Raw genomic sequence first — 25,966 nt, 5'->3', positions numbered from 1 at the left:
ACAACAAAGTACTGCTGTTGGCAGAGTAGACACTCCCTTGTTCTCTGGCAAGTTTTACATCCCATAGTCTGAGCCAAGTTTAGAGGCCAACCAACCCAATCTCTCCTTTTCTATCACACTCCCTGTGATTGGTGAACTTGATCACAGTTTCCATGTGTTTATTGCCAGATAGATTTGATGTGGTTATATTAAGAAAGTTGTTACTATGTCTGGTTTTGCAGTAGGATACATATTGACAAACTGTCCAGAAATAACTTGTTACATAGACTACAGTAGGCTACTAATTCGTGTTTTAGTACTAATATGAAGAGGCTGCTGTAACATGTTGAAACAGCAAAACCAGCAAAACCAACCACCCTCCCTGTCCAGAATCTCCCAAACACACACGCTGGTGCTACAATTACTACAACTACTACACTAAAGCATGACTGGTGTTCAGAGTGAGATTGTTTCAGCAGACAAGGGGGTGAGGGGTCAGTCACATGCATGAATGGAATGAATGAAAGGGATTGTTGTCTGTCCCACCAGAGCGTTATGAAAGGGCATTTCTCTCTACCTGTGTCCCTGTGTCTGTTTCGTTTCACTGGAACACTACGTTTCTGTTCTCAGATCAGTCTGTGTAATGAGAGACAGGGCACACTGCAGTGCTCTTATGTAACAATGGGGGGGGGGGGGGCAAGAGAGAGAGGGTGGGGGTCATGGTGGAAAGAAAAGTGTCTCCTCCCCATCCTTTGAAAGTTGAACAGTCCTATTCCCCCCATTTGCACGAGCACACAAGTGAGATGTAATCAGCAGTCCCACAGCAGAAACGATAGATGCTCATGGTGTACGTGTGTCAATATGATCATTCCCTTTAGGCAGTAGGCTAAATGCGACATGTTAATGCCATAGTAGCAGAGGTGCTTACAAGTGATAAACATAGCTCTTTTCTTCGTCCTCGTTGCTGTAATCTCTACCTCCCTCTCCCTTTCTTCTATCATGTGCTACTTTGTCCCCATCACCTTTCACCCACTTCCTGCTTTTGAGGGTTCACTCCAGGCTTACTCTCGTGTAGGTTTTTATCTCAGCAATCACGTCAGCTTCTCACAAGTGTCCAGCAACATGTCTTATCTGAGATTGCATACTGCGACAGTCTATCCAAACAATGACCCTGACATAAACAATAGCTATCTTGTTATTGTATAGGCTAACCCACAATGTTCTGGAGATGGAGTGTAATCATTTCTGTATATTTGAACCATTTCCCATCAGTACAATAGCTGGAGCACTTCTATTGTGTTATATCTTGAACACACCTACAATGCATACGTTTCAATAAACATTGCATGAAATCCATGTAAAGAACTATGAAGTCAGCCTAATAGTCATGGATGTGGTGGGTTGGAATGTGAGCAGTACGGAGTAGCAGAGAGTGGGGCAGTGTATTGTAGGAATTTCAGCCATGTAGCTCTGCTCCTCCATCTCGTCTTGTGTTCCTGGCAGCTCCACTATCATCCATGGCCAACCTGGCAGCTGCCTGGTATTCATGTCACGCCCTGCAAACAGAAACACACACAGCCAGCGAGGTGACGGGGATAGGGAGGGGGACTGGTTCCAGCAGGATGGGTCTAAAGGAGACTCAAAAGTATTTTATGCACTGCTGCTGCCAGTGAAGTGGAGGTGAAACAAGGATAGTCATAGTCAGAAGAGACACACAACCCACCTCTCATTACTACTGGTTATGTGGGGTGACCGAGAGATAGAGGGAGGGTGGGGGTAGAAATATAAAAAGAGGGAGAGAAAAAGAAAGAAAGAAAGAACAGGAGGGGGTTCTGCATTATGAGAGAAGCCGTTCATGTTTGCATGCCTGAGTGTTCTCCACATTTTGGGGCAAAAGCAAGTCACATTGCTGATCTCCCCTGGCGCATACTCTCACCATTTCCTCTATTCTATTTCAGGCTAAAAGTACATCTCCAGTATGTATACCCAAACCATCATGTCTTAGTTTGGCTCAAACTAGCTTGCGCTTACAGTACTTCAAGGCTTGTGAAATCTTGTGCTAGCCTGCTTACAGTTTTACAGTGCAGCAATTTGCAGTGTAAACAAACACCAATCCCATGAGTTTTGAGGAGTTATGAGGATGGGTGGACTGCTCGGGGGCCACTCACCTTTCATTGTCAACTCAGTACAGACAGATCAGATCGATCAGTCTGATGTCAGCATGACATTATACAATGTACCAGACTAAGGCCTGTCCAGCTACAGAATACAGGGAGGTTCACCATGTGAGCAGAAGAACAATAATTGTTTGAGGTTGATAGGTTCACACTCCAACTAGGCTCTGGTAAATGTTTGAATCCATGTCGCGATGTGCTATGACTGTTGGAGCATAACCACGCTCACAGAACTGATGACGATCTTCAAGAGTTAAGTGGAGATTTTGCAAGGATACAAAACCACTCAAGTCAAAATAGAGAGAAGTTGAATAGCATACACAGGGGATGACATGAATGAAGACAACGTCTATCAAATGGAGAGAGCTGATTTCCTAAGCAGATAGGGGGGAAGTACAGTGGGGTGAAAATGTTTGTCATACAAAAACAAATCTGTACCACATAGACAAGGAAGTGGCCATAACATAGCACTGTTTGGTCTCTGCTTGTCCTTGTAGTGAGGGATAAACAGTATCTGACTCAACATCTCCTCCTCAGTCTGCTCTGAGGTTTTTTCATCAATCCAAGGATGGAGAGAGAAGGCCAAACATTCCTCTGTTTAGACCATTTCACATTTCCCCTGGTTTTTAAACAGTGTATCTCTCCTTGATGTGATGTGTGTGACTGAAGATTGCGTCATACCAACTCACTGGATTCAACATCCGCTGAGAAATAAACTGCCATCTGGAAAATACTAAAAGAACACAGGGTGTTGTGGGTTATAGTTCCTTTAGAGCCCCATGTCCATTTGATACATAGAGTCAGACTCCAAGATCTAATGCCGTGTAATACATACAATATTTATTCAGAAACACAAAATAATTAAGTTAATTGCCTGGTAATCCACAAAATTGTTGTGGTAGCTGTCTCATGGAAAACATCGAGGAACAGGCGTGTGTTCACGCAAATGATGTGCAAAGCAAAACTACAGTGTGATTATCAGACTAACAGATCGTAGAATATAAAACGTTTGGATGGGCCTTCCCTGAATTTATCAGTTCCTTTCAATTGCAATTTTCATTCCATTGTACAAAATAAAAAAGATGATCAGGTGCCTAGACGAAACATTTTTGAGCCGAGAGTTCCTGAGACAGCATCACCAAATATGCTGGGTTTTTTCTTATTTTTATTTTTTAAATCTATATTTTTTAAATATATTTTCCCTCTTTATTATTTTCCTCTAATATGCTGATTTCCATCTTAAGCAACGACGACACTTTATCAAAAAATGTGTGCTACTTAGAGATGGTGCACAGCTGGAATATCAAGCAAGATGTCTCACTCTGACAGAAACCTTTATCTCACTTATCCTCTGACACTAGTTGCTGAAAACAAAATCATACAAAAAACACTGAACAATGATTGAAGTATAACATCCTTTAGCATTCAATGCAGACAAAAGACATAAAGAGGAGCGGTTTGTAAAGTTGCTTATTAAACATAGTTGGATAGCTGGTGTTCCTTGATTGTGTGAGTGGGACAGTCAATGTCATTACCCAATGTTTGAAAAAGCAGATCCAAGTTGGTTTCTAAGCACATTAGAATACTAGAACACATGATATTCACACACTTACACTGGTTAAAAAATCAAGAAGAATGATATTTATGCAGTGCACCCCCAGTATCAAAGGCATCCAGTCCATTGACACCACTCCAGAAAGACAAAGGAAAGATGATGACACTGTCATACACATCGGTGTGAACAACAAGAAGATCCTTCTTCGGCACTAGTCATACAAGTCCATCTTTGTCTCTGGTTTCAGATCAATGGAAACTAAATGAAACGTATGCCTAGCTAAAATTGTCTGCAGATTTGTACAATGTGGTGTCATGTGAATGTTCATCAGCTGTATGCTCATAATTCCTCCTTCCTGTCCTCAGTGCATGTCCACAACATTGCTTGGTTTTCTGCTTTCCCTTGCAGATAACTCAAAGAGGACTGCCCGATGTTGGTTCCCTTGTTATCGCGAGGCCCCTGCAGTGCTCTCATCTCTCTGCCTCCATGGTGACGCTGGCCTGTTCACTGGATGCCTGCTGAGTGACGGCTTGGGGCCACCCACGGGGAGGCACCTGAGAGGGCAGCTGCCCAGAAGTCCACAGGCCCTGCTGGGTCTGACCTGGAGCAGAAGGGCCCATGGCCCAGTTGACCTGAGGAGGAGAGGTCGCCATGGAGGCTATGGGACTGCTGCCGTAGAAGCTCTCTGAGGCCTTGAGGCGGGAGAACATGGCCAGGGCATCTGGGAAGTTGGGAGGTGTTGCTGGTGTGTTGGCTGGAGTGTGCATCTGTGGAGAAAGGAGAGAACCATTAATAAGAGAACATAAATCTGTACTCATTTATGATTGCATATTTCACTACTGACTTTTGTAATTACTGGCACATTGTCTCCAGTTCTAATTGACATGCTTGGTTTGATTTGCCACCTTGACACTTATGTCCTCCCTCAACTGGTCCTTACATCATAATAGTTGTGGAAGCGAAAAAGGAAAAATATTTTCCCTTCGAAGCCCAACTTCCTCAGACTGACCCTTTGTCTTTCCACCAAATTCTACATCCTGCCCTGAGTCTGCCCTCTCAGCTGACACTACAGAGCGCAGGCCTCAGGAGACTGCTCTGTGACTGCCAAACACAGGACCAGTCAGCCAAAACAAACACCATTCCCTGAGCAAGAACCTAAGAGTGTCCAAAGGAATCGTACCTTCCAGGACATAAAAGGTCAAAGCAACCCGTGTTAGGATTCACCCCAACCATCTGAAGGCTACCAGAATGTCTGTTTTCTCATTGTGTGGACAGGATATCCACCACATAATAGATTATGCAATATCTCAAAACAGTCATGTGATTTGTAGTGGAACTAGAGGAAACAGATACCACCCCCCCCCCCCCCAAGGCACATGCTTGCCTTCAGAATAAGTTTGGACTGCGGTAAACATATTTCTGTAGGAGGATTGTCAGACAATTTAACTACATTTTGTTAATGAGAGCTGAAATTCGTACAAGAAGAAAAAGATCACCACAGGCTAATAAAGAAATCCTTATTACTTGATAAGAACATTAGTGGAGTATCCCACCCACATGGATTTCTAAGTTTTCTATGGTGCAGTAAGAATGAATGAGTGAATTTTTTTATTTTACCTTTATTTTACTAGGCAAGTCAGTTAAGAACAAATTCTTATTTTCAATGACGGCCTAGGAACAGTGGGTTAACTGCCTGTTCAGGGGCAGAACAGCAGATTTGTACCTTGTCAGCTCAGGGATTCGAACTTGCAACCTTTCGGTTACTAGTCCAACGCTCTAACCACTAGGCTACCCTTAATGAATGAATGAGCAAACATTGGATTTCCCACAGGCATTAGCGTTGACCTGCTTCGATAGGAACGAGACATGCCTTTATTCAACGTAATCACTTATGATGCACAGTGAAGCTGGTGTGTGCATTGCTCAGTTCAGGACAAGCATGTCTTTGTACAAAAAAACAGGTCAGCAGCAGCCATACTAGCATAAGGCTGGCTGCTTCCGAAATGTCCTTTTGCAGATCACTGGTAGCCTACATTTGCTTCAGTCGATAACACTGCAATAAATTGCAGCAATAAATTGTAAGTGATCATAACAGACTTTCTGTCAATTGACACACATGGCGGCAACAAAACCATGACCTAAGATATGATTTTGAACTTTTAAAAAAAATTCTGTATCGGTTTACAAAATGGTTAAAACTGTACAGCTGAAAAACACATATAATACAAAGTACTTCCGTTATTTGATCACAATAACAAGACAGCCTGGCCTGTGTGGGAGTTTCCACTGCTTTACATTGAAAGAGGTCAGCAGTGTATAGGGAGAAGGGTGTTGAAGGGGTTGGCTATGTGGACACACGGGGTGTGGGCCTCAGTGTGTGGCAGCTGCTCAGTCAGATCAGCTGGCTCTGTACACATAAACACACAGGAGACCGACCTTGCATTTTCTCATCTGGAGCTGCAAAGTTGCTATAGAAACAGTCCTGTTTGATAGGGATAGATCCTGTAATAGCAGCTGCAGCCCGGGAAACAGTACATGAGAGCTTGTTTTAGAGAGTGTGGTCTTTCTCATCCCTTTTCCTATTGTTTATTGTCAGTTTGCCATATTTGTGCCTCAGAATAAACAATGGCAAACTGTACCCTGTACTAAAGCCCTGCATCCTGCCAACCAGCATTGTCCATATTAAAACACAATGTGCTATTGTACAACAGGCAGTCTACTCTGTTATTGTTCAAAGGGCTTGTAAACAAGCATCAGAGCACATCTAAATGTAGACACTAAACGTCTAATAGCCATCCCAAATAGTAATAACAAGGGTAGTAGTACAGTTTACAAAAGCTGTTTCTTTTGGACGATGTTATGAAGACTCTTTAACTGACTCGATTCATGACTGCCACAGACCTCCTGGCATCCTAGACATTGACTGGGACATTGTGATAAGCCACACGTCTACAATATTGCCACCAGCCTATGCCTTATTAGCCTGCTTTAGTTAAAAACCCCTATGTACATTTTAATCATGAGGGATGTAATCATCTGTGGATGTAACATCCAATAAGCACGTTGAGTTTCAACACTGACCTCCATTGTGTGATCTACAAGATAAAATTGTTGAGGGCATCATGGGTAATCTGTCTTTCATGAGGCTGCAACCTTTTCCAGAGCAGTTTCACTAACTCACAGTCACCCTACACATTGTCTGTCTCCATCTATGTGGTCAACTGTCCAACGAGATCAAAGAAAGGAAATTCAAACATCACGTGACACACAGTTTACATGACTGTTTTCTGTATCAACAAATCAATCTCACCAACCTCCAACACAAACAGGTCAATGAGCAACCATAGAGTGAGTCAATAATTAACCAAACACAGTCCCTTGTTTTTTATTATACAGCCAGGGATAGATTAATATACAGATGCTGGGTTGTCATGTCAACTTGTTCAAGTGACAGAAGTGTCATTTTAAAACAAAGTCGCAGTGCTCTTCATAGCAATACAACCCCTACTGACAACAGCAACAATAAACTACAGCACTTTCAAAAACATTACTTTTAATAGCCTTGGATGTAACAGAATTAGTTTCGTAACCTCACTCCCCAGCTTGAAATGTCTCCACATCATGTTACATGTGCATTGGGCCTCTCCTACGCCTGGCCTTTCTGCACTGGTCTGTTTAAGGACACAGTGGGCACATACTGCACCGTAGTTAACCTGACAAACATTTGTCAATGAAAGGGGCTCAATTTAACCTTATGCCACGCCTGACAGCCAACCCCTAATGTAAACAGACCACGCCAGATGTATTGCCGATGTCACTGCTTCTAATCTAATCTAATGTCTGCCCACATCCTGTTTATTTTCATCAGTTTGAAAATGAAAATAGAAGCCGAATGAGATCACTGGGAAATGGCAGACCCAGTGGTAGGTTATGAGAGGTAAGGTTCTAGACTTAAATGAGCTGATGTCTTATTGCTCATGAAGCCAGTTGTTGTTTTGAAAGGAGGAAATCTATCGGCCAAATTGACAATCTATATGACAAATGGTCTAGATTAAACTGTGCTAATGTCCTGTTATACATGTGTCAAGATTTTAACACTGCCATTCATTTTCAGTAATAATTTTAAATTAAAAGACAGCTTATGTACGTTTTGTATAGTATGTACAGCATCATAAATCATTTTATTTTATAACCTTTGTTTTAGTAAAAAAAAAAATAAAAAAAAAAAGGTTCACTTTTGCTGGAATCACCCTCCCCCACAAGACACATTTTCATGGCTTCAATTCAAGAAAAAGTATAGTAGCAGTACAGATCATCCATAACTCACATGACTTCATTTGACGACTATAAGTATTAGAAACATAGTAGCCTATCATGTCACCGTTCATGTGAAATAACACTGTAAGTAATATGCTACAGTACATGACAACGCACTATGAACAACGTGGCCAATGTGTGTTTATTTTTGTCAGGCTTGTGTTTCGGTACAGCATGGCGGACATGGACGGCAAGTGAATGAATATAAATATAATCATAGATGTTGCAATAATCATCATCATAATGTAATAATAATAACAATACATCAATCATTCATTGTTATCAATAATACTGTAGGTTTTCTATACTTACCATTTGATGATGGTGACTGTATGGAATATTGGTTTCTTGAAAAAAGGCACTTAAAGCAGTCTATTGAAAATAAAATATGTGTCAGTAAACACCAGTCCAGTGTGCATTGCACATATAATAGCCTATTGCAGACAGATACAACCTAAATCGATATTATACTATCTCCTGTGAAAATGTTACATTGTGCCATTAGGCTGCTGAATACCATAGTTAGCTACATTTTCATTGCATAATAGCATTACCCTATGGGGTGTTGTAAAGATAACCAGGTTATTTTACAAATGATTGGCATTGCTGTATTAATTAGATGTATTTAATTAATGACTCCGAGAAACAGACACAGACTGATCTCTGTAACTGATCTATCTTCCATGCACCAAACTCAGACCATTGTCAAGAAAAGGTTCCCATACCTCGAACTGCCAATGTGCCGCTTGTAGAAGCTGTTTCGCTTGGTCTGCCGCGCATCCAGCAGTCAGGACGAACTGATTTATCATAACTTGGTGCTTTAGATCATCCATATTTGCAGAAGCGGGCTATTCTAAACCTTTCCCCTTGGGTTGGTGCTCAGTCCTTGAGGTTATTCTCCCTTGCATTAGCCTTTCCTCTCATCGACCATGGAGACAGCACAGTCCGCAGTGAAAACCCCAATATTTACTGTCTGAACTATGTTCAATGTCCTGAGCGCCCCTTTGATCAGCAGCACGAGAGCGCAAATCAGAGCGATGGGGAGGGGCGATCAGTAGGTCGGTGAGAGAAAGAACTACAAGTCCCTAACACCATGTAGTTTGACGTATCACACATCAGAAGGCTTTTGGCTAGAAACTTGTGTTTATTTTCTTTAGCGGACACCAAGTTATCCTTGGTTCTATCGTTATTCTTGACAGGTACACAGTTGAATATATAAGTCGCTGTGTACTACCGAAGAAAGTCTAAAACTTGTTACAAAACGGTCCCTTGGACGATAAATACACTAGCGTTGGTGTTAGTAGTTAGCTAATTCTGTAGCTAATTAGCTAGCAAGCAACAACAAGGAAAATGGGGTCGATTCTTAGTCGGAGAATCGCTGGCGTTGAGGATATTGATATCCAGGCGAATTCTGCATACAGATTTCCACCGAAATCGGGTAAATATAGCTATTAATTTGTATTGAAACCCTAAAACTCGAGCTATAGCTAACGTTAGCTAAACTGATATCATCAGCTCCCAACATTATAGGCCTAACGTTACACGTGAACGCTATAAATGGTTAATTGTATGATATTCAGTCGTGGTGAGATGTTTATTTGATGAGGCAGAGTTGTGCATCGGTACACTGATCTTGTCCTGATTAAAGATAGGCCTTCCATCCTGACTTTATCCTGGTTCTAATCCAGTCACATACTTCTATTTTCTTTTATTAAGGGAATTACTTTGCCAGCCATTTTTTCATGGGAGGGGAGAAATTTGACACTCCACATCCAGAGGGTTACCTATTCGGAGAAAACATGGATCTGAACTTCCTTGGAAATAGGCCTGTACAAGTAAGGACAAACAAGTGTGCTATACATTGGCAAAGGTTCTTATTTATGTTGTTAAGTTTTTCATTTTGCAAGTTGCTGACAGATAAGTAACATGTACAGCATATTAGTTGAAGTGGAAGTTCAGGAGTAGTCCTTGATTCACATCCCCCATGCTATTGATGAGGATAAAGCATTTGAAGTGTATCTGCATTGGGCTGTTCTTTTCTTAGACTAGTTGTCGTGTCTCACCTTTGCTTAGTTTCCGTACGTGACCCCGGCACCTCATGAGCCTGTGAAGACCCTGAGAAGTCTGGTCAATATCAGAAAGGACTCCCTGCGCTTGGTCAGGTGAGGAAAAACATCATCATATTCTACAGCAAGTAGTCTTCAGACTAACCTTTCCTCATTTATTTTTCTTTGTGGTTTTCATTATCAAGTGATTCAGGGTCAAGAATCCTGGCTGATTGAGTTTAGCTTAACATCTATTCACTGTACTTGTTTAGGCCTACCTTTTGTTTGATATTGACATGCTTTCATAAGTGTGGTGCATGAGCAATTTTTGTTTTGTTTTTTTGTTTTGTTTTTGTTGTTGTTAACTTACTCATAGCTTCATTTTCAAAGTTATGTAATTTTGATAATGGCCACTTGAGAAAGCTAGCCTAACATTGTTTTGTTTTTCTGCTTGAATACTAGGTACAAAGATGACACTGATGCTCCAGTAGAGGAAGGAGGGAAGCCAAAGGTTCTGTATGGTGTGGAGTTCACATTTGATGCTGATGCTCGTGTGGCTATCACCCTGTATTGCCAAGCTTTTGAGGAATTTACCAATGGGATGGCAATGTATGTAAGAGTCTGATTCAGAAACCTTTTCATTTATATGATAGACGATGCTTAGCATCAATATGCTATTTAAGTCATTCACTAATTAGAAATACATATTTTCTTCCACTGTCTCTTGCTCCCAAATATATAACTAAATACAATCCAGCGTTTTACATTTCTCATTTGAAATTAAATCCATGCCTTTTATCCGTTTCTGAAGATGTGCAGTGAAATTGATTTATTCATTTTAAAGACGCATTGTATAAGAACATCTTATGGTAGTGGCCAATGTACTGGGAGAGATACAATGGGTCCTTAGCAACCACCTGTCTCCATGGATACGCATGTCGTCTGAAGAAGGAATTAATATAGTAGTTTATGCTGAGGTCATTATGTGAGTGGATGGATGTGTTTTTAAGCTTTTTTGCATGTTTTTTATTGATATTTTCCATTGACAAATTTAAGAGGGAAATTTCAGAAATTGATTTGAGTTAGGCCTAATTTGTGGTCGAAGAAAGAGGTTTCAACAAGAGATCTAAAATTATCTTGTATTTCCAGTGTACTAAATTAACTTTCATAGTTTTGTATTGATAAGATAGACTTCACTGTTTCTGTTCGGTGTAGGTACAACCCAAAGGGCCCAGCCCTGGTTTCTGAGACTGTACACTATAAGAGGGGTGTGAGCCAACATTTCTCCCTGCCTTCTTTCAAAATCGATTTCACCGACTGGAAGGAGGAGGATGTGAGTATATCTGGGCAGCAGAACTTAATCCTGTTGAGTGATGTCACCAGCTGACAGTTGATAAACTCATCTGTTGTCACCATTTATTTTATCTTTACAGCTGAACTTTGACCTGGACCGGGGTGTTTTCCCCATGGTGATCCAAGCTGTGGTGGATGAAGGGGATGGTAGGTGGTCCAAACGGTCGACGCTGATGTTAATGTTCTTCGCTCCATTATATCACCTCAAGGCTGACCTAATAACAAACTTAGTTGGCAACTGTTTCTCCGCTGTACCACAATAGCAGGTGATAGATGAGACTTTCTGTATGCACAGAGTACAGTAATCCCTTATAAATTAGTGTTTGTCCTTTTCCAGATTGCTTTGGACATGCACATGTGCTGCTGGCAGCCTTTGAGAGAGTAAGTAACTCATTGTGATGATTCAGTAGAAGAGGACAGTGTTTGAATTTGACTCAAATTTGCATCCCGTGTCTGATGTCATGAAGTTCTGTTTTCACACATGAAATATGTGAAGTAAACACAATTTCATCCTTTCAAGCATGTGGATGGCAGTTTCTCCGTCAAGCCTCTGAAGCAGAAGCAAATTGTAAGTTAACACAAGTTAATCCATGTCTTCTCTATTATATTAGTAGATTATTCAAAATACAAAATGCCTGGATAACAAGAACATGCTCATTTACAACACATACATTTGTTAGCATGTGTGCTTACTTCCTCTTTATCTCCTATGGGACATAAGGCTACTATGTGTTCCTCCCATCGTTCTCTGTCCTTGGCCACGTGTTGCTACCATGTGTGCTCTCTGTTATAGGTGGATCGTGTGAGCTACCTGCTGCAGGAGATCTATGGAATTGAAAACAAAAACAACCAAGAGACCAAGGTTGTTATTCTAGAACTCACCAGGAACACCTTTTGTAGATGCATACAGTAGATTTATTTAACATGAATTTACAAAGGCTGTTGGAAAGCAGCACATTTTTACATTATAGAGGTGTAACCACACCTGACTCTTTCAGAAATGTAAACCAGAAATGTGGCTCATTATGCTGTAGGTTTTCAGACCGTTGGTTAGTCTATTTCTTTCTACATGTTCATCACTCTTAACAAATGTTTTTTGGTTCTCTGCAGCCATCGGAGGATGAGAACAGTGACAACAGCAATGAGTGTGTTGTTTGTCTGTCAGACCTCAGAGACACCATCATCCTGCCCTGCAGACACCTGTGTCTCTGCAACTCCTGTGCTGACACCCTGCGTTACCAGGCCAACAACTGTCCTATCTGCAGACTGCGTAAGGAGCGACGCTGATTTGTTTCCAATAGGCTTCCAAATGGGATGCTTTCGCTAATAGGAAATAGACATGCCCGGCTGCCATGTTTCAGAACTCAGCGAGAGAGACGCCAAATAGACGTAGAGATGAATGCCCTGTGGGGACTGAGCTGGTTTAAGGAAAATGTTGTGACGTTGACATTTTAGTAAAGATGCAGTCACATTTGACAGTGTGTAGTGTAACCAGTGTTTGGTCTCTTTCTCTCCCCAGCCTTCCGAGCCTTGCTGCAGATCAGAGCTGTGAGGAAGAAGCCTGGGCCGCTGTCCCCTGTCTCTTTCAGCCCTGTACTGGCTCAGACCATGGACCATGATGAGCACTCGGTACGGCGCACACGACCCAGGCATTTGTTGTTAATACACACATGGCATCATTGGTGTCAAGGATGGTTTCTTATTCTACTTGTATTTAACATAACTCAACTCCATCACTATGCAATTACAAAGCCTTTAATAAATGACTGTGAATGACTAGTGAAGATATGAGCAGTCTTTCTGTGTGTGCGTCTCTCCAGAGCTCAGACTCGGTTCCCCCAGGCTTTGAGCCCATCTCTCTGCTGGAGGCCCTGAACGGCCTGCACTCTGTGTCCCCCTCCATCCCCCCCGCCCCCCTCTACGATGATATTAACTTCTCTGGGAGCCTGGTAGGGGAGGGCCGGCCGCTGGGCTCCCCAGAACACTCCGGTGACGGGGGCCTGCAGAAGGGCAAAGTCAGCAAGTCACCTGACAGGTAATCCTGGGACACAAGGGTAGTAACAAGCCCAGATCACTTTCTCCTCCATCTGAGATGAACCATCTCCCTGAAGTATACACTACACTCCCCCTCATGGATTTAAAAAGAATGTGAGGGAAGATGGTGGAACCTCCCTCCAGCAAATATTTAAACCAATCCAAAGCTTTGAAATCTTTAGACATAGGGTGAACCAGTGCACACTTTAGGAAGAAGAGGGAGAAACTGAAGTGGGCTAAAGTGTTCCAGTGCTGCTCTCTACAGTCCAGCTGCCTGCTACTGTAATTTTTCACACCATTACATTACCATTTGGTTTGAACAGCCTCTAACTTGGAGCATATACAATTTTGAATGATTTAGTTTTAGTATTGAGTTAATAGCCCTGACAGATTAACTGCCCTGGATGGATTTGCTTGTTGACATTGAGTTTGACTCTGGATTGATTGCTCATCAGTTTGTGTAACAGCTGGCCCAGAGTCTGAATAAAATAGTCACCTTGATGAGCTGCTGCTAGAGGTCTTCTCCTGTATGCAGCACCATGCTACAAATTAATTAGACGGCAAGTCCCTGGCAATCCATCCAGTTGACATTGCTGAGCCTTGCCAACCTGCAGAAAATAAAATTACTAGGACAACAGTACAGAGCAGTCTGTTTTTTATAAAGCTTCACGTCGGTTGTAAATGTTTTTTTTGTTTACCAATGTCACCTCATTGTAAGTGTTTGACCCCCGCAGCACCCTGAGGTCGCCCTCATCACCTATCCAGGAGGAGGATGAGGAGAAGCTGTCTGAGATGTCGGACGCCCAGCCTCACACACTGCTCTCCAGCAGCCCTGCTCCCACCGAGGCCACTGCAGCCGAGGATGTACCGGAGTCCATCTCCCCAGATGATGGTGAGTTCTGTCATGCTCTGAATGCACGTAGTTAGCGGTCCAGTCTACATGTTTGGGTATGTGACCCCTCCAAATAATGACTTGAATTACCTACCAGGGTACATTGCAAACCCGTGTAAGGACATTTAGGTCTTGTTGCATGTTGTGACCTTGTCTCTCCCTCCTGTCATGGGTGGTACAGAGGACAGGCTGCACTCTGGAGGAGAGAGAGAGATCCTTCAGGACTACAGCAGTGAACACAGCAGCCTGACCAAAACAGAGAGTGACCCACCAGGGGACCTGTCTCTGCCAGGTAAGCTAATAATAACACAAGGCCCAGGCCCGTGCGTATCTGTGCACGTGTGCATGATTGTGTATGTTTGTCTGGATATTAAAGATATTCTCTGGTTCTTTTATATACTTTTTAGCCAAAGTAGCACCCAGGAGCTAAAAGTGGCCCCAGAAAATTGCGTACTATGTCACATGTGCACCATGTCTCTCTCTCGCTCTACTGTGTGCGTGTTGCTAGCTGTCGCTCCCTTGGCAGGCTGAAGATATTTGGCTGAAACTTTAATTGCTAGAGGGCTGGCCCACGTGGGGGTAAATGGAGGGAAAGTGGCACTGCACAGCTTCCAGAAAACAGGGATTTCATGGCTAGTTTTGCTCATAGATTATGCATTAACTACACATTAACACATAAAAAAACGGGATGTTTAAAAAAATACTTACTAGTTGCCAAAGTACCAGAGCATGTCTTTAATGCTCAAACCAATTGTAAACATACATTTTTGATTGCACGTATAACACCTTTTAGCTATTTTTCTCTTTATTCTCCCAGGCTTTCGGTCCCCCAGCTTTTCATCTAACCTGTGTGCTGTTTGTTCTTCTCTGTTTCCTTACTACCTGCCCTGTCCCTTTACCTGGCCTTGCTATGGCCAGCTCTAGGTCCTGATGCCTGCTCTATTGGTATGGAGGAATAAATGTGGTATGTAGGACTTCTCTGTCCTGTCTTTACCTATCTGTTTTTCTGTCACGTTGCTTCAGAGAAACCGATCCCTCGCAATCTGTCCGATTCAGGACAGTTGGTTAATAATCTGCTGCAGGTTGTAACTCTGTTTTATCATGCAAATAGACAGCACGTTTGTATTGATAAGTATGCAACTGTTAAGATTTATTTCACGGGTGTAAGAGATCCTCTTGTTTACTTGGATCATGCTCCTTGTGTCAACAGGGTCATCAGAGAGCCTGAAGAGTCAGAGTACCAACTGCTCCAGCCAGCCCCTCCTGTGTCCCCCCAGTAGCCTTCACATGGAGGATGAGCAACTTGACCCCTAACCTCTGGGCCCAATGGTTCTCCCTCTCTGGCTGAGTCCCAATTCACTTTCTCGCATGTATTTAACAATGGTGGAAACTCCCTCCAGTCAACAATTACACCAATCCAATGCTTTTAAATCCATGACGGGGAGAGTGAAAGTGCACATTTAGCCTGGATGAAAAATTGGGACTTGGTCTCCTCCCAAGCCATCCCTCCCCATGATCCAGTCCCCTTGGGCCTTGTAGAAGACCACTTTCCTAGTTTAGTCATCGATTCATGCCATAACTGGCATTGATTCAAACTGTGTTTGTGGTGGTCACTGCAAGGATTTACTAAAACCATACTATACCTTAACTAAAAAACAACAAGTCCTTAATTAGATTGCTTTACATTCAGTTGAAGTCGGAAGTTTACATATACCTTGGCCAAATGCATTTAAACACATTTTTTCACAGTTCCTGTCATTTAATTCTAGTAAAATTCCCTGTCTTAGGTCAGTTAGGATCACCACTTTATTTGAGAATGTGAAATGTCAGAATAATTGTATAGAGTGATTTTATTTCAGCTTTTATTTCTTTCATCACATTCCCAGTGGGTCAGAAGTTGTTTAAATTGTTTAACTCAAAAGTTTCGGGTAGCCTTCCACAAGCTTCCCACAATAAGTTGGGTGAATTTTGGCCCATTCCTCCTGACAGAGCTGGTGTAACTGAGTCAGGTTGTAGGCCTCCTTGCTTGCACACGCTTTTTCAGTTCTGCCTACAGATTTTCTATAGCATTGAGGTCAGGGTTTTGTGGTGGCCACTCCAATACCTTGACTTTGTTGTCCTTTAGCCATTTTGCTACAACTTTGGAAGTATACTTGGGGTCATTGTCCATTTGGAAGACCCATTTGCGACCAAGCTATAACTTCCTGACCGATGTCTCTGAGATGTTGCTTCAATTTATCCACATAATTTTCCTACCTCATGATGCCATCTATTTTGTGAAGCGCACCAGTCCCTCTTGCAACAAAGCACCCCCACAACATGATGCTGCCACCCCGTGCTTCACGGTTGGGATGGTGTTCTTCGGCTTGCAAGCCTCCCCCTTTTTCCTCCAAACATAACGATGGTCATTATGGCCAAACCAGAGGACATTTCTCCAAAAAGTATGATATTTGTCCCCATGTGCAGTTGCAAACTGTAGACTGGCTTTTTTATGGCGGTTTTGGAGCAGTGGCTTCTTCCTTGCTGAACAGCCTTTCAGGTTATGTCGATATAGGACTCGTTTTACTGTGGAAATAGATGCTTTTGTAGCTGTTTCCTCCAGACTCTTCACAAGTTCCTTTGCTGTTGTTCTGGGATTGATTTGCACTTTTCGCACCAAAGTGCGTTCATCTTTAGGAGACAGAATGCGTCTCCTTCCTGAGCGTTATAACGACTGCGTGGTCCCATGGTGTTCATTCTTGCATACTATTGTTTGTACAGATGAACATGGTACCTTCAGGGGTTTGGAAATTGCTCCCAAGGATGAACCAGACTTGTGGAGGTCCACAATTTTGTTTCTGAGGTCTTGGCTGATTTCTTTTGATTTTCCAATGATGTCAAGCAGAGGCACTGAGTTTGAAGGTAGGCCTTGAAATACATCCACAGGTATGGAATTTTATGGAATTTTCCAAGCTATTTAAAGGCACAGTCAACTTAGTGTATGTAAACTTCTGACCCACTGGAATTGTGATACTGTGAACTATAAGTGAAATAATCTGTCTGTAAACAATTGTTGGAAAAATGACTTGCGTCATGCACAAAGTAGATGTCCTAACCGTCTTGTCAAAAGTATAGTTTGTTAACAAGAAATTTGTGGAGTGGTTGAAAAACGAGTTTTAATGACTCCAGCCTAAGTAAACTTCAGACTTCAACTGTACATTTAGGAGTGTGTAATTGTTTGTCCATTCTGGATGGGGTTGTGGTGCAGTGGTGGACGTTGCATGATTCCAGTGGTTGAGTATGACTACCATCATATGGTAGTACTAGAAGCACACTCACTTTCAGTTTACTCTACTTAAATTACTGCTTGACACTAATTGTTTTAGAGAGCATTAATACCATTCCTGTTGTATTCATCTAAACTAATAACTTTTTAACATTTTATTTCTTGTTGCTTGTATGATATGAAATGTTTTGGTGGACATTTGACATGATTAAACATGACAATTTAATGGAGTCATTTTTAAAGGTTTTGAGGATTCATTCATTTTGCTTTGTGAAATGGTGAATTCCTATGTCATAACAAGTCAAATTGAGGCATTTAATTTCAAATTGTCTTCAAAGGTTTTGAGGATCCATTCATTTTTCTTTGTGAATATCTACATGTGTTCGTTTTTTTATACTGAATTATGTGATATATTGTACCTGTACTAGAAATGTATGTAGATTAATTTGCAAAATTGTATATTTGTGTGTTGTAGAAGAAAATCTGGGGATTCAAATAAGGAGATTAGTAGTTACAGCTACATGCACAGTATCTCAAATGTAGCTGATTGATTTTTAGTGACATAGTCCAGCTTTACACCTTAACAGCTGAACACAAAGAAAGATAGAGCCTGTAACAAGCCAATACACTATGCTGACCGTATAGCACAAACTGTGTTATTTGTAGATGTGGCATATTTCTATAGTTATATTGTGGCTTGTCATCCTGGCATAGTCGTTGCCTTGCTCAAGTTCCATGACTTGCAGTGTCTGACTTCCCTGTAGATGGAGCACCATTCATATAGATCTATGTGCCTTCAACTAAACAGATATGGCTGCTGCTTGTTGCATTATTGGTGTTCTTGTGATGAAACGGTTTCAGGATATACAGCTGTATGAGCCTGTAGTCTAGGAGGTTTTTATTCCCACTGGCTGATATACAGAGCTGTAAATGTATGACATTTCTTTGCATTCTCAATGGTTCATTAAATATTTTTAAGGAAACCTAATTGTTATTAAACCATTATTAAAACCCAACTGTTCAGCAATTACAATTGTTAAATCCATATATTGATACATTTAATCTATAAATGGTAAGTACATTATGATTAGACTTGGTTGTTATATGGTCTGTATTATGTGTGTGTGTTCTATTTTTTTCCCAGGAGGAATAAACTAAATGCTTCTTAACCATTTTACTTATGCAATATCTTGAGACATTGCATTTTTAACCTAATGTTATCTTTTGCTTGTGCGTTTTGTTGTAGAGGGGTGTAAAACGATCCAAACTGCTTTGGATTAATACTGTTCATGTCATGTGTCTGACTAACGATGTGCCATGTTAACTTTGATACACCTGTGCCTTGTTCCTGTTTCTCACTAGTATTGACCTGGTATCCAGGACAACCCCACATTTAGTGATTCATAACTCTATCAATATCGGTCTGTCCCTGTGTACAGATGTAGGATCTTCATTTGCTCAATCTTCTGTTACTGAGAATATTCCTGCACAGCAGGAAATGCAAACTTGTAGTGTATTCAAGGTTTAAAAAGGCTTCTAAAGTTTGTAATTTCCACTTTAAAATATCAGACTAGATTTGTCCTAACGAAAAATGTATCAACCCCTACAAAAATGTCAATTTATTATAGTCCGAACACACAATTTCAATTTCCTGTTGCTGCAGGATTATTTTCCTGCTGTAGCGAACTGGTTCAGATTAAGATCCTACACGTGTAGCCTACAGCCGCATGTGAATAACAATTAAATAAATGTAATGTTGAACACTTCTGTTTTTAACTGCATGTCTCATGCTTGACTTCCATTGACATGTGAGGACCATTTAGGGTGAATTCGGAAAAAGTGGGACACTGCATTTCCGTCTTCTGTAACCTCTTTCGACATCCATCCAACCTATTAGCCCAACACATGATACATTTCTGAAATCCTCCAGATGTTTCCTAATCACTCAAAAACAACACTACTGTTGATTTCATATTCACAGGAGGCATGACCATATTTTTAGTTCGCATTTATGACACCTTAGTTCGCAACTATGACACCTAATTGTACTTCAACGACGATTCAATTTTATATGCTTGGGAAACATTTGAGGATTTCAGAAATGTATCATGTTGGGCCAATATGTTGTATAGATGTCCAAAGAGGTTACAGAAGATGACAACGCAAAACGTGTTCCGCTTTCTGAATTCACTCAAATAACAGTACTACAAGACATAATTAACAGGATATAGTACTACAAGAACCAGAGCCTAACCTAAATACAGGTGGTCCCTAATGTAAACTAATGTAAATCTTTCCTCCATTAGTAAAGCCTACTCCATTCTGTCCTACTTTAGCTAGCTATGGTTGGTAATGCGGGACAACAACAAAAATGAATGATCATACAATTACAAAATTGAAAGATATTGGCAACATTATGTATTTTGATGCACCAGTACATAATATTTACATCAACATTTGACACAGTGCATTATGTATGACAGTTTTACTAACTTAACAACGAAACAGATAATCTATGTCACTGATTTTACCGTGTGCTTCCCGAGGTGAGCTTTCTGTTTGAAGCTTTCTCTGACCCTCACTGATGTCACCAAATAAGTGGTGATTTTGATCAGGCTTTTAGTAACAATAGTGCCTTGAATTCTAATTAAATCACTGACGTATCACCAGCAAAACACCATCACACCTCCTCCATGAGGGAACCACACATGTGGAGATCATGCGTTCACCTACTCTGCGATCTCACAAAGACACGACGGTTGGAACCAAAAATCTAAAATTTGGACTCATGAGACCAAAGGACAGATTTCCACTGATCTAATGTCCATTGCTCGTGTCTCTTGGTCCAATCAAGTCTCTTCTTATTGGTGTGCTTTAGTGGTGGCTTCTTTGCACTTTGCAGCAATTCTGCCACAAAGGCCTGATTCACGCAGTCTCCTCTGGACAGTTGATGTTGAGATGTGTCTGTTACTTGAACTCTGTGAAGCGGCAGGTAGCCTAGTAGTTAGCATGTTGGGCAAGTAACTTAAGGGTTGCCGGATCGAATCCCTGAGCTGACAAGGTAAAAATCTGTTGTTCTGCTCCTGAACAAGGCAGTTAACCCACTGTTCCCCTGTAGGCTGTCATTGTAAATAAGAATTTGTTATTTACTGACTTAGTTTACTGCCTAGTTAAATTTAAAAAGCATTTCTTTATGCTGCAATTTATAAGGCTGGTAACTCTAATGAACTTATCCTCTGTAGTAGTGGTACCTCTTGGTCTTCCTTTCCTGTGGCGGTCCTCATGAGAGCAAGTTTCATCATAGCGCTTGATGGTTTTTGTGACTGCACTTGAAGAAACTTTCAAAGTTCTTGAAATTTTCCGCATGGACTGACCTTTATGTCTTAGAGTAATGACGGACTCGTTTTTCTTTGCTTATTTGAGCTGTTCTTGCTTTAATATGGACTTGGTCTTTTACTAAATAGGGCTATATTCTGTATACCAATCCTACCTTGTCACAACACAACTGATTGGCTCAAACACATTAAAAAGGAAAGAAATTCCACAAATGAACTTTTAAGAAGGCACACCTGTTAATTGAAATGCATTCCAGATGACCACCTCATGAAGCTGGTTGAGAGAATACCAAGCTTTTGCAAAGCTGTCATCAAGGCAAAAGGAATTTTATATTTGAAGAATCTAAAATATATTTGGATTTATTTAACACTTTCTTGGTTACTACATGATTCCATATGTGTTATTTCTTAGTTTTTATGTCTTCACTATTATTAAAAAATATATATATATATGGATATATATATATATATATATATATTTCACCTTTATTTAACCAGGTAGGTAGGTTGAGAAGAAGTTTTCATTTACAACTGCGACCTGGCCAAGATAAAGCAAAGCAGTGCGACAAAAACAACCATACAGAGTTACACATGGGATTTTTTATTTATTTATTTATTTCACCTTTATTTAACCAGGTAGGCAAGTTGAGAACAAGTTCTCATTTACAATTGTGACCTGGCCAGGATAAAGCAAAGCAGTTCGACACATACAACAACACAGAGTTACACATGGAGTAAAACAAACATACAGTATAAACAAGTCTATATACGATGTGAGCAAATGAGGCGAGATAAGGGAGGTAAAGGCAAAAAAGGCCATGGTGGCAAAGTAAATACAATATAAAATCAAATCAAATTTTATTTGTCACATACACATGGTTAGCAGATGTTAATGCGAGTGTAGCGAAATGCTTGTGCTTCCAGTTCCGACAATGCAGTAATAACCAACAAGTAATCTAACTAACAATTCCAAAACTAATATCTTATACACAGTGTAAGGGGATAAAGAATATGTACATAAAGATATGAATGAGTGATGGTGCAGAGCAGCATAGGCAAGATACAGTAGATGGTATCGAGTACAGTATATACATATGAGATGAGTATGTAAACAAAGTGGCATAGTTAAAGTGGCTAGTGATACATGTTTTACATAAGGATGCAGTAGATGATAGAGTACAGTATATACATATACATATGAGATTAATAATGTAGGGTATGTAAACATTATATTAGGTAGCATTGTTTAAAGTGGCTAGTGATATATTTTACATCCTTTCCCATCAATTCCCATTATTGAAGTGGCTGGAGTTGAGTCAGTGTGTTGGCAGCAGCCACTCAATGTTAGTGGTTGCTGTTTAACAGTCTGATGGCCTTAAGATAGAAGCTGTTTTTCAGTCTCTCGGTCTCGGCTGCTGCGCCTTCTTCACGATGCTGTCTGTGTGAGTGGACCAATTTAGTTTGTCTGTGATGTGTATGACGAGGAACTTAAAACTTACTACCCTCTCCACTACTGTTCCATCGATGTGGATAGGGGGGTGTTCCCTCTGCTGTTTCCTGAAGTCCACAATCATCTCCTTAGTTTTGTTGACGTTGAGTGTGAGGTTATTGTCCTGACACCACACTCCGAGGGCCCTCACCTCCTCCCTGTAGGCCGTCTCGTCGTTGTTGGTAATCAAGCCTACCACTGTTGTGTCGTCCGCAAACTTGATGATTGAGTTGGAGCAAGTAAAACACTGGAATGGTAGATTTGCAATGGAAGAATGTGCAAAGTAGAAAAAATAAAAAAATAAAAAAAATAATGGGGTGCAAAGGAGCAAAATTAATTAATTAATTAAATACAGTAGGGAAAGAAGTAGTTGTTTGGGCTAAATTATAGGTGGGCTATGTACAGGTGCAGTAATCTGTAAGCTGCTCTGACAGTTGGTGCTTAAAGCTAGTGAGGGAGATAAGTGTTTCCAGTTTCAGAGATTTTTGTAGGTCTTTCCAGTCATTGGCAGCAGAGAACTGGAAGGAGATGCGGCCAAAGAAAGAATTGGTTTTGGGGGTGACTAGAGAGATATACCTGCTGGAGCGTGTGCTACAGGTGGGAGATGCTATGGTGACCAGCGAGCTGAGATAAGGGGGGACTTTACCTAGCAAGGTCTTGTAGATGACATGGAGCCAGTGGGTTTGGCGACGAGTATGAAGCGAGGGCCAGCCAACGAGAGCGTACAGGTCGCAATGGTGGGTAGTATATGGGGCTCTGGTGACAAAATGGATTGCACTGTGATAGACTGCATCCAATTTTTTGAGTAGGGTATTGGAGGCTATTTTGTAAATGACATCGCCAAAGTCGAGGATTGGTAGGATGGTCAGTTTTACAAGGGTATGTTTGGTAGCATGAGTGAAGGATGCTTTGTTGCGAAATAGGAAGCCAATTCTAGATTTAATTTGGGATTGGAGATGCTTAATGTGAGTCTGGAAGGAGAGGTTACAGTCTAACCAGACACCTAGGTATTTGTAGTTGTCCACATATTCTAAGTCAGAACTGTCCAGAGTAGTGATGTTGGACAGGCGGGCGGGTGCGGGTAGCGATCGGTTGAAAAGCATGCATTTAGTTTTACTTGCATTTAAGAGCATTTGGAGGCCAAGGAAGGAGTGTTTTATGGCATTGAAGCTTGTCTGGAGGTTTGTTAATACAGTGTCCAAAGAAGGGCCAGAAGTATACAGAATGGTGTCGTCTGTGTAGAGGTGGATCAGAGACTCACCAGCAGCAAGCGACATCATTGATGTATACAGAGAAGAGAGTCGGTCCAAGAATTGAACCCTGTGGCACCCCCATAGAGACTGCCAGAGGCCCGGACAACAGCCCCTCCGATTTGACACACTGAACTCTATCAGAGAAGTAGTTGGTGAACCAGGCGAGGCAATCATTTGAGAAACCAAGGCTGTCGAGTCTGCCGATGAGTATGTGGAGATTGACAGAGTCAAAAGCCTTAGCCAGGTCAATGAATACGTTTGCACAGTATTGTTTCTTATCGATGGCGGTTAAGATATAGTTTAGGACCTTGAGCGTGGCTGAGGTGCACCCATGACCAGCTCTGAAACCAGATTGCATAGCGGAGAAGGTATGGTGGGATTCGAAATGGTCGGTAATCTGTTTGTTGACTTGGCTTTCGAAGACCTTAGCAAGGCAGGGTAGGATAGATATAGGTCAATAGAAATTTGGGTCAAGAGTGTCCCCCTCCTTTGAAGAGGGGGATGACCGCAGCTGCTTTCCAATCTTTGGGAATCTCAGACGACACGAAACAGAGGTTGAACAGGCTAGTAATGGGGGTGGCAACAATTTCGGCAGATAATTTTAGAAAGAAAGGGTCCAGATTGTCTAGCCCGGCTGATTTGTAGGGGTCCAGATTTTGCAGCTCTTTCAGAACAACAGCTGACTGGATTTGGGAGAAGGAGAAATGGGGAAGGCTTGGGCGAGTTACTGTGGGGGGTGCAGTGCTGTTGAATGGGGTAGGGGTAGCCAGGTGGAAAGCATGGCCAGCCGTAGAAAAATGCTTTATTGAAATGCTCAATTATAGTGGATTTATCGGTGGTGACAGTGTTTCCTATCTTCAGTGCAGTGGGCAGCTGGGAGGAGGTGTTCTTATTCTCCATGCACTTTACAGTGTCCCAGAACTTTTTTGAGTTTGTGTCGCAGGAAGCAAATTTCTGCTTGAAAAATCTATCCTTGGCTTTTCTAACTGCCTGTGTATATTGGTTTCTAGCTTCCCTGAAAAGTTGCATATCACGGGGGCTGTTCGATGCTAATGCAGAACACCATAGGATGTTTTTGTGTTGGTTAAGGGAAGTCAGGTCTGGAGAGAACCAATGGCTATAACTGTTCCTGGTTCTTCATTTCTTGAATGGGGCATGCTTATTTAAGATGGTGAGGAAGGCATTTAAAAAGAATAACCAGGCATCCTCTACTGATGGGATGAGATCAATATCCTTCCAGGATACCCCGGCCAGGTCGATTAGAAAGGCCTGCTCGCTGAAGTGTTTCAGGGAGCGCTTGACAGTGTTGAGTGGAGGTCGTTTGACCTCTGACCCATTACACCCTGAATTAGAAAGACAGAGTTTGTGAGCCTGTGTCCCAGACTCCCAGGATCAGAGAAAGAGTGACTGTGATGGAGTTTTTTACAATGATCATATTCATTTTAACGGAATCATAGTATCCCTGTCAGCTGGGTATTCATACTGATTAAATAATGGGTATAGCAAATACGAGAACCTAACAACAATAACCAGTAGATGTCGCTAATACATCATGTCAAAACCAGAATTACCCAATTTCATCACAGAGCCAGTATGTTCGCAATGTCTACTACACACAATCTCATTAACTGTAACATATATGTATTCAATGTCTATAAAACGAGGAATTAATCAAAAGTAAATTCAAATATCGACCATGTGTAGGTAAAGTCACATCACAGTTGTAAAACATTTAACTCCAAAGGTGGCTGTTTTACAATTAACTAAGGATGTATTCATTATCTGCAGTTATTCAGGATACCGTTTAAATAATATGTATCATTAACTGTCCAATAGCCTACAGAAGAGCCTTAGTAACAAAACGGCACTTTCGTTTTTAAATCAAAACTCATCCTTCTTACAATTCATAAATGCACAACGTATTCAATGACAGTCAGAAGCCAATTTATTTCTGATTAATTAGGTAAAAAATATTACGTAGAATATTAAGTGCAATTACATTCTGTTTTCACTGATTTAATAACACATTTTGCCTATATATGCACTCATACAGTGAGCCGTAGAAACAAAGGTGAAACCTGTAAATCACGGAGCCAATCATCGACCTGCAATTTGTTTCGGGCTATTAAAACTCAAGGCGGTCTTTTCTGTCTGTCCCTCAGTATGTTCGGATCTGTTTCTCCGCCGCTGTGGGATTATTATCACACAACGACAGGATCTGAATGAAGACTACATTTGCAAATGTTTAGATAGCAGTACCTCACAAAGCCATCTG

At 41.3% G+C, this 25,966-nt stretch overlaps 2 protein-coding genes across 3 annotated transcripts; one reads left to right on the top strand and one right to left on the bottom strand.

Annotated features, from left to right (window-relative positions):
• Window positions 1–2,966: 2,966 nt before the first annotated feature.
• Window positions 2,967–9,055, bottom strand: LOC135555645 (UBA-like domain-containing protein 1). Its single transcript, XM_064988268.1, has 3 exons — window positions 8,751–9,055; window positions 8,338–8,397; window positions 2,967–4,475 (listed from the first exon to the last, which is right to left on the bottom strand). The coding sequence occupies exons 1-3, from the start codon at window positions 8,856–8,858 to the stop codon at window positions 4,179–4,181; spliced, it is 465 nt and encodes a 154-aa protein (XP_064844340.1). The 5' UTR covers window positions 8,859–9,055; the 3' UTR covers window positions 2,967–4,178.
• A 51-nt stretch (window positions 9,056–9,106) lies between these two features.
• mgrn1b (mahogunin, ring finger 1b) lies at window positions 9,107–18,791 on the top strand. 2 transcript variants are annotated; one of them, XM_064988262.1, is made up of 16 exons: window positions 9,107–9,463; window positions 9,742–9,860; window positions 10,099–10,187; window positions 10,533–10,679; window positions 11,286–11,403; window positions 11,504–11,570; window positions 11,761–11,804; window positions 11,944–11,991; window positions 12,217–12,285; window positions 12,534–12,693; window positions 12,943–13,052; window positions 13,244–13,458; window positions 14,192–14,349; window positions 14,531–14,641; window positions 15,268–15,313; window positions 15,560–15,670. In XM_064988262.1, the coding sequence occupies exons 1-15, from the start codon at window positions 9,376–9,378 to the stop codon at window positions 15,306–15,308; spliced, it is 1,584 nt and encodes a 527-aa protein (XP_064844334.1). In that variant the 5' UTR covers window positions 9,107–9,375; the 3' UTR covers window positions 15,309–15,313; window positions 15,560–15,670. The 2 variants fall into 2 exon arrangements, with proteins under 2 accessions (XP_064844334.1, XP_064844333.1); XM_064988261.1 differs by lacking the exon at window positions 15,268–15,313 and having other exon boundaries at window positions 15,560–18,791.
• The last annotated feature ends 7,175 nt before the right edge of the window (window positions 18,792–25,966 follow it).

The sequence above is a fragment of the Oncorhynchus masou genome, chromosome 15, assembly GCF_036934945.1.
Source record: "Oncorhynchus masou masou isolate Uvic2021 chromosome 15, UVic_Omas_1.1, whole genome shotgun sequence".
NCBI classification, from domain to species: Eukaryota; Metazoa; Chordata; class Actinopteri; order Salmoniformes; family Salmonidae; genus Oncorhynchus; species Oncorhynchus masou.
Note: the sequence above shows the minus strand (reverse complement) of the source record. Positions and strands in the feature narration are given on the sequence as shown.

What these genes read in the sequence shown, in the direction of transcription:
- LOC135555645 (XM_064988268.1), bottom strand. Translation starts at nt 8,858, where the DNA reads ATGGATGATCTAAAGCACCAAGTTATGATAAATCAGTTCGTCCTGACT. An exon ending in CGGCACATTGGCAGTTCGAG is followed by an intron (nt 8,398 to 8,750) that starts GTATGGGAACCT and finishes TATTTTCAATAG; the next exon opens with ACTGCTTTAAGTGCCTTTTT. An exon ending in ACAGTCACCATCATCAAATG is followed by an intron (nt 4,476 to 8,337) that starts GTAAGTATAGAA and finishes CTTTCTCCACAG; the next exon opens with ATGCACACTCCAGCCAACAC.
- mgrn1b (XM_064988261.1), top strand. Translation starts at nt 9,376, where the DNA reads ATGGGGTCGATTCTTAGTCGGAGAATCGCTGGCGTTGAGGATATTGAT. An exon ending in TTTACCAATGGGATGGCAAT is followed by an intron (nt 10,680 to 11,285) that starts GTATGTAAGAGT and finishes TGTTCGGTGTAG; the next exon opens with GTACAACCCAAAGGGCCCAG. An exon ending in AAAACAACCAAGAGACCAAG is followed by an intron (nt 12,286 to 12,533) that starts GTTGTTATTCTA and finishes GGTTCTCTGCAG; the next exon opens with CCATCGGAGGATGAGAACAG.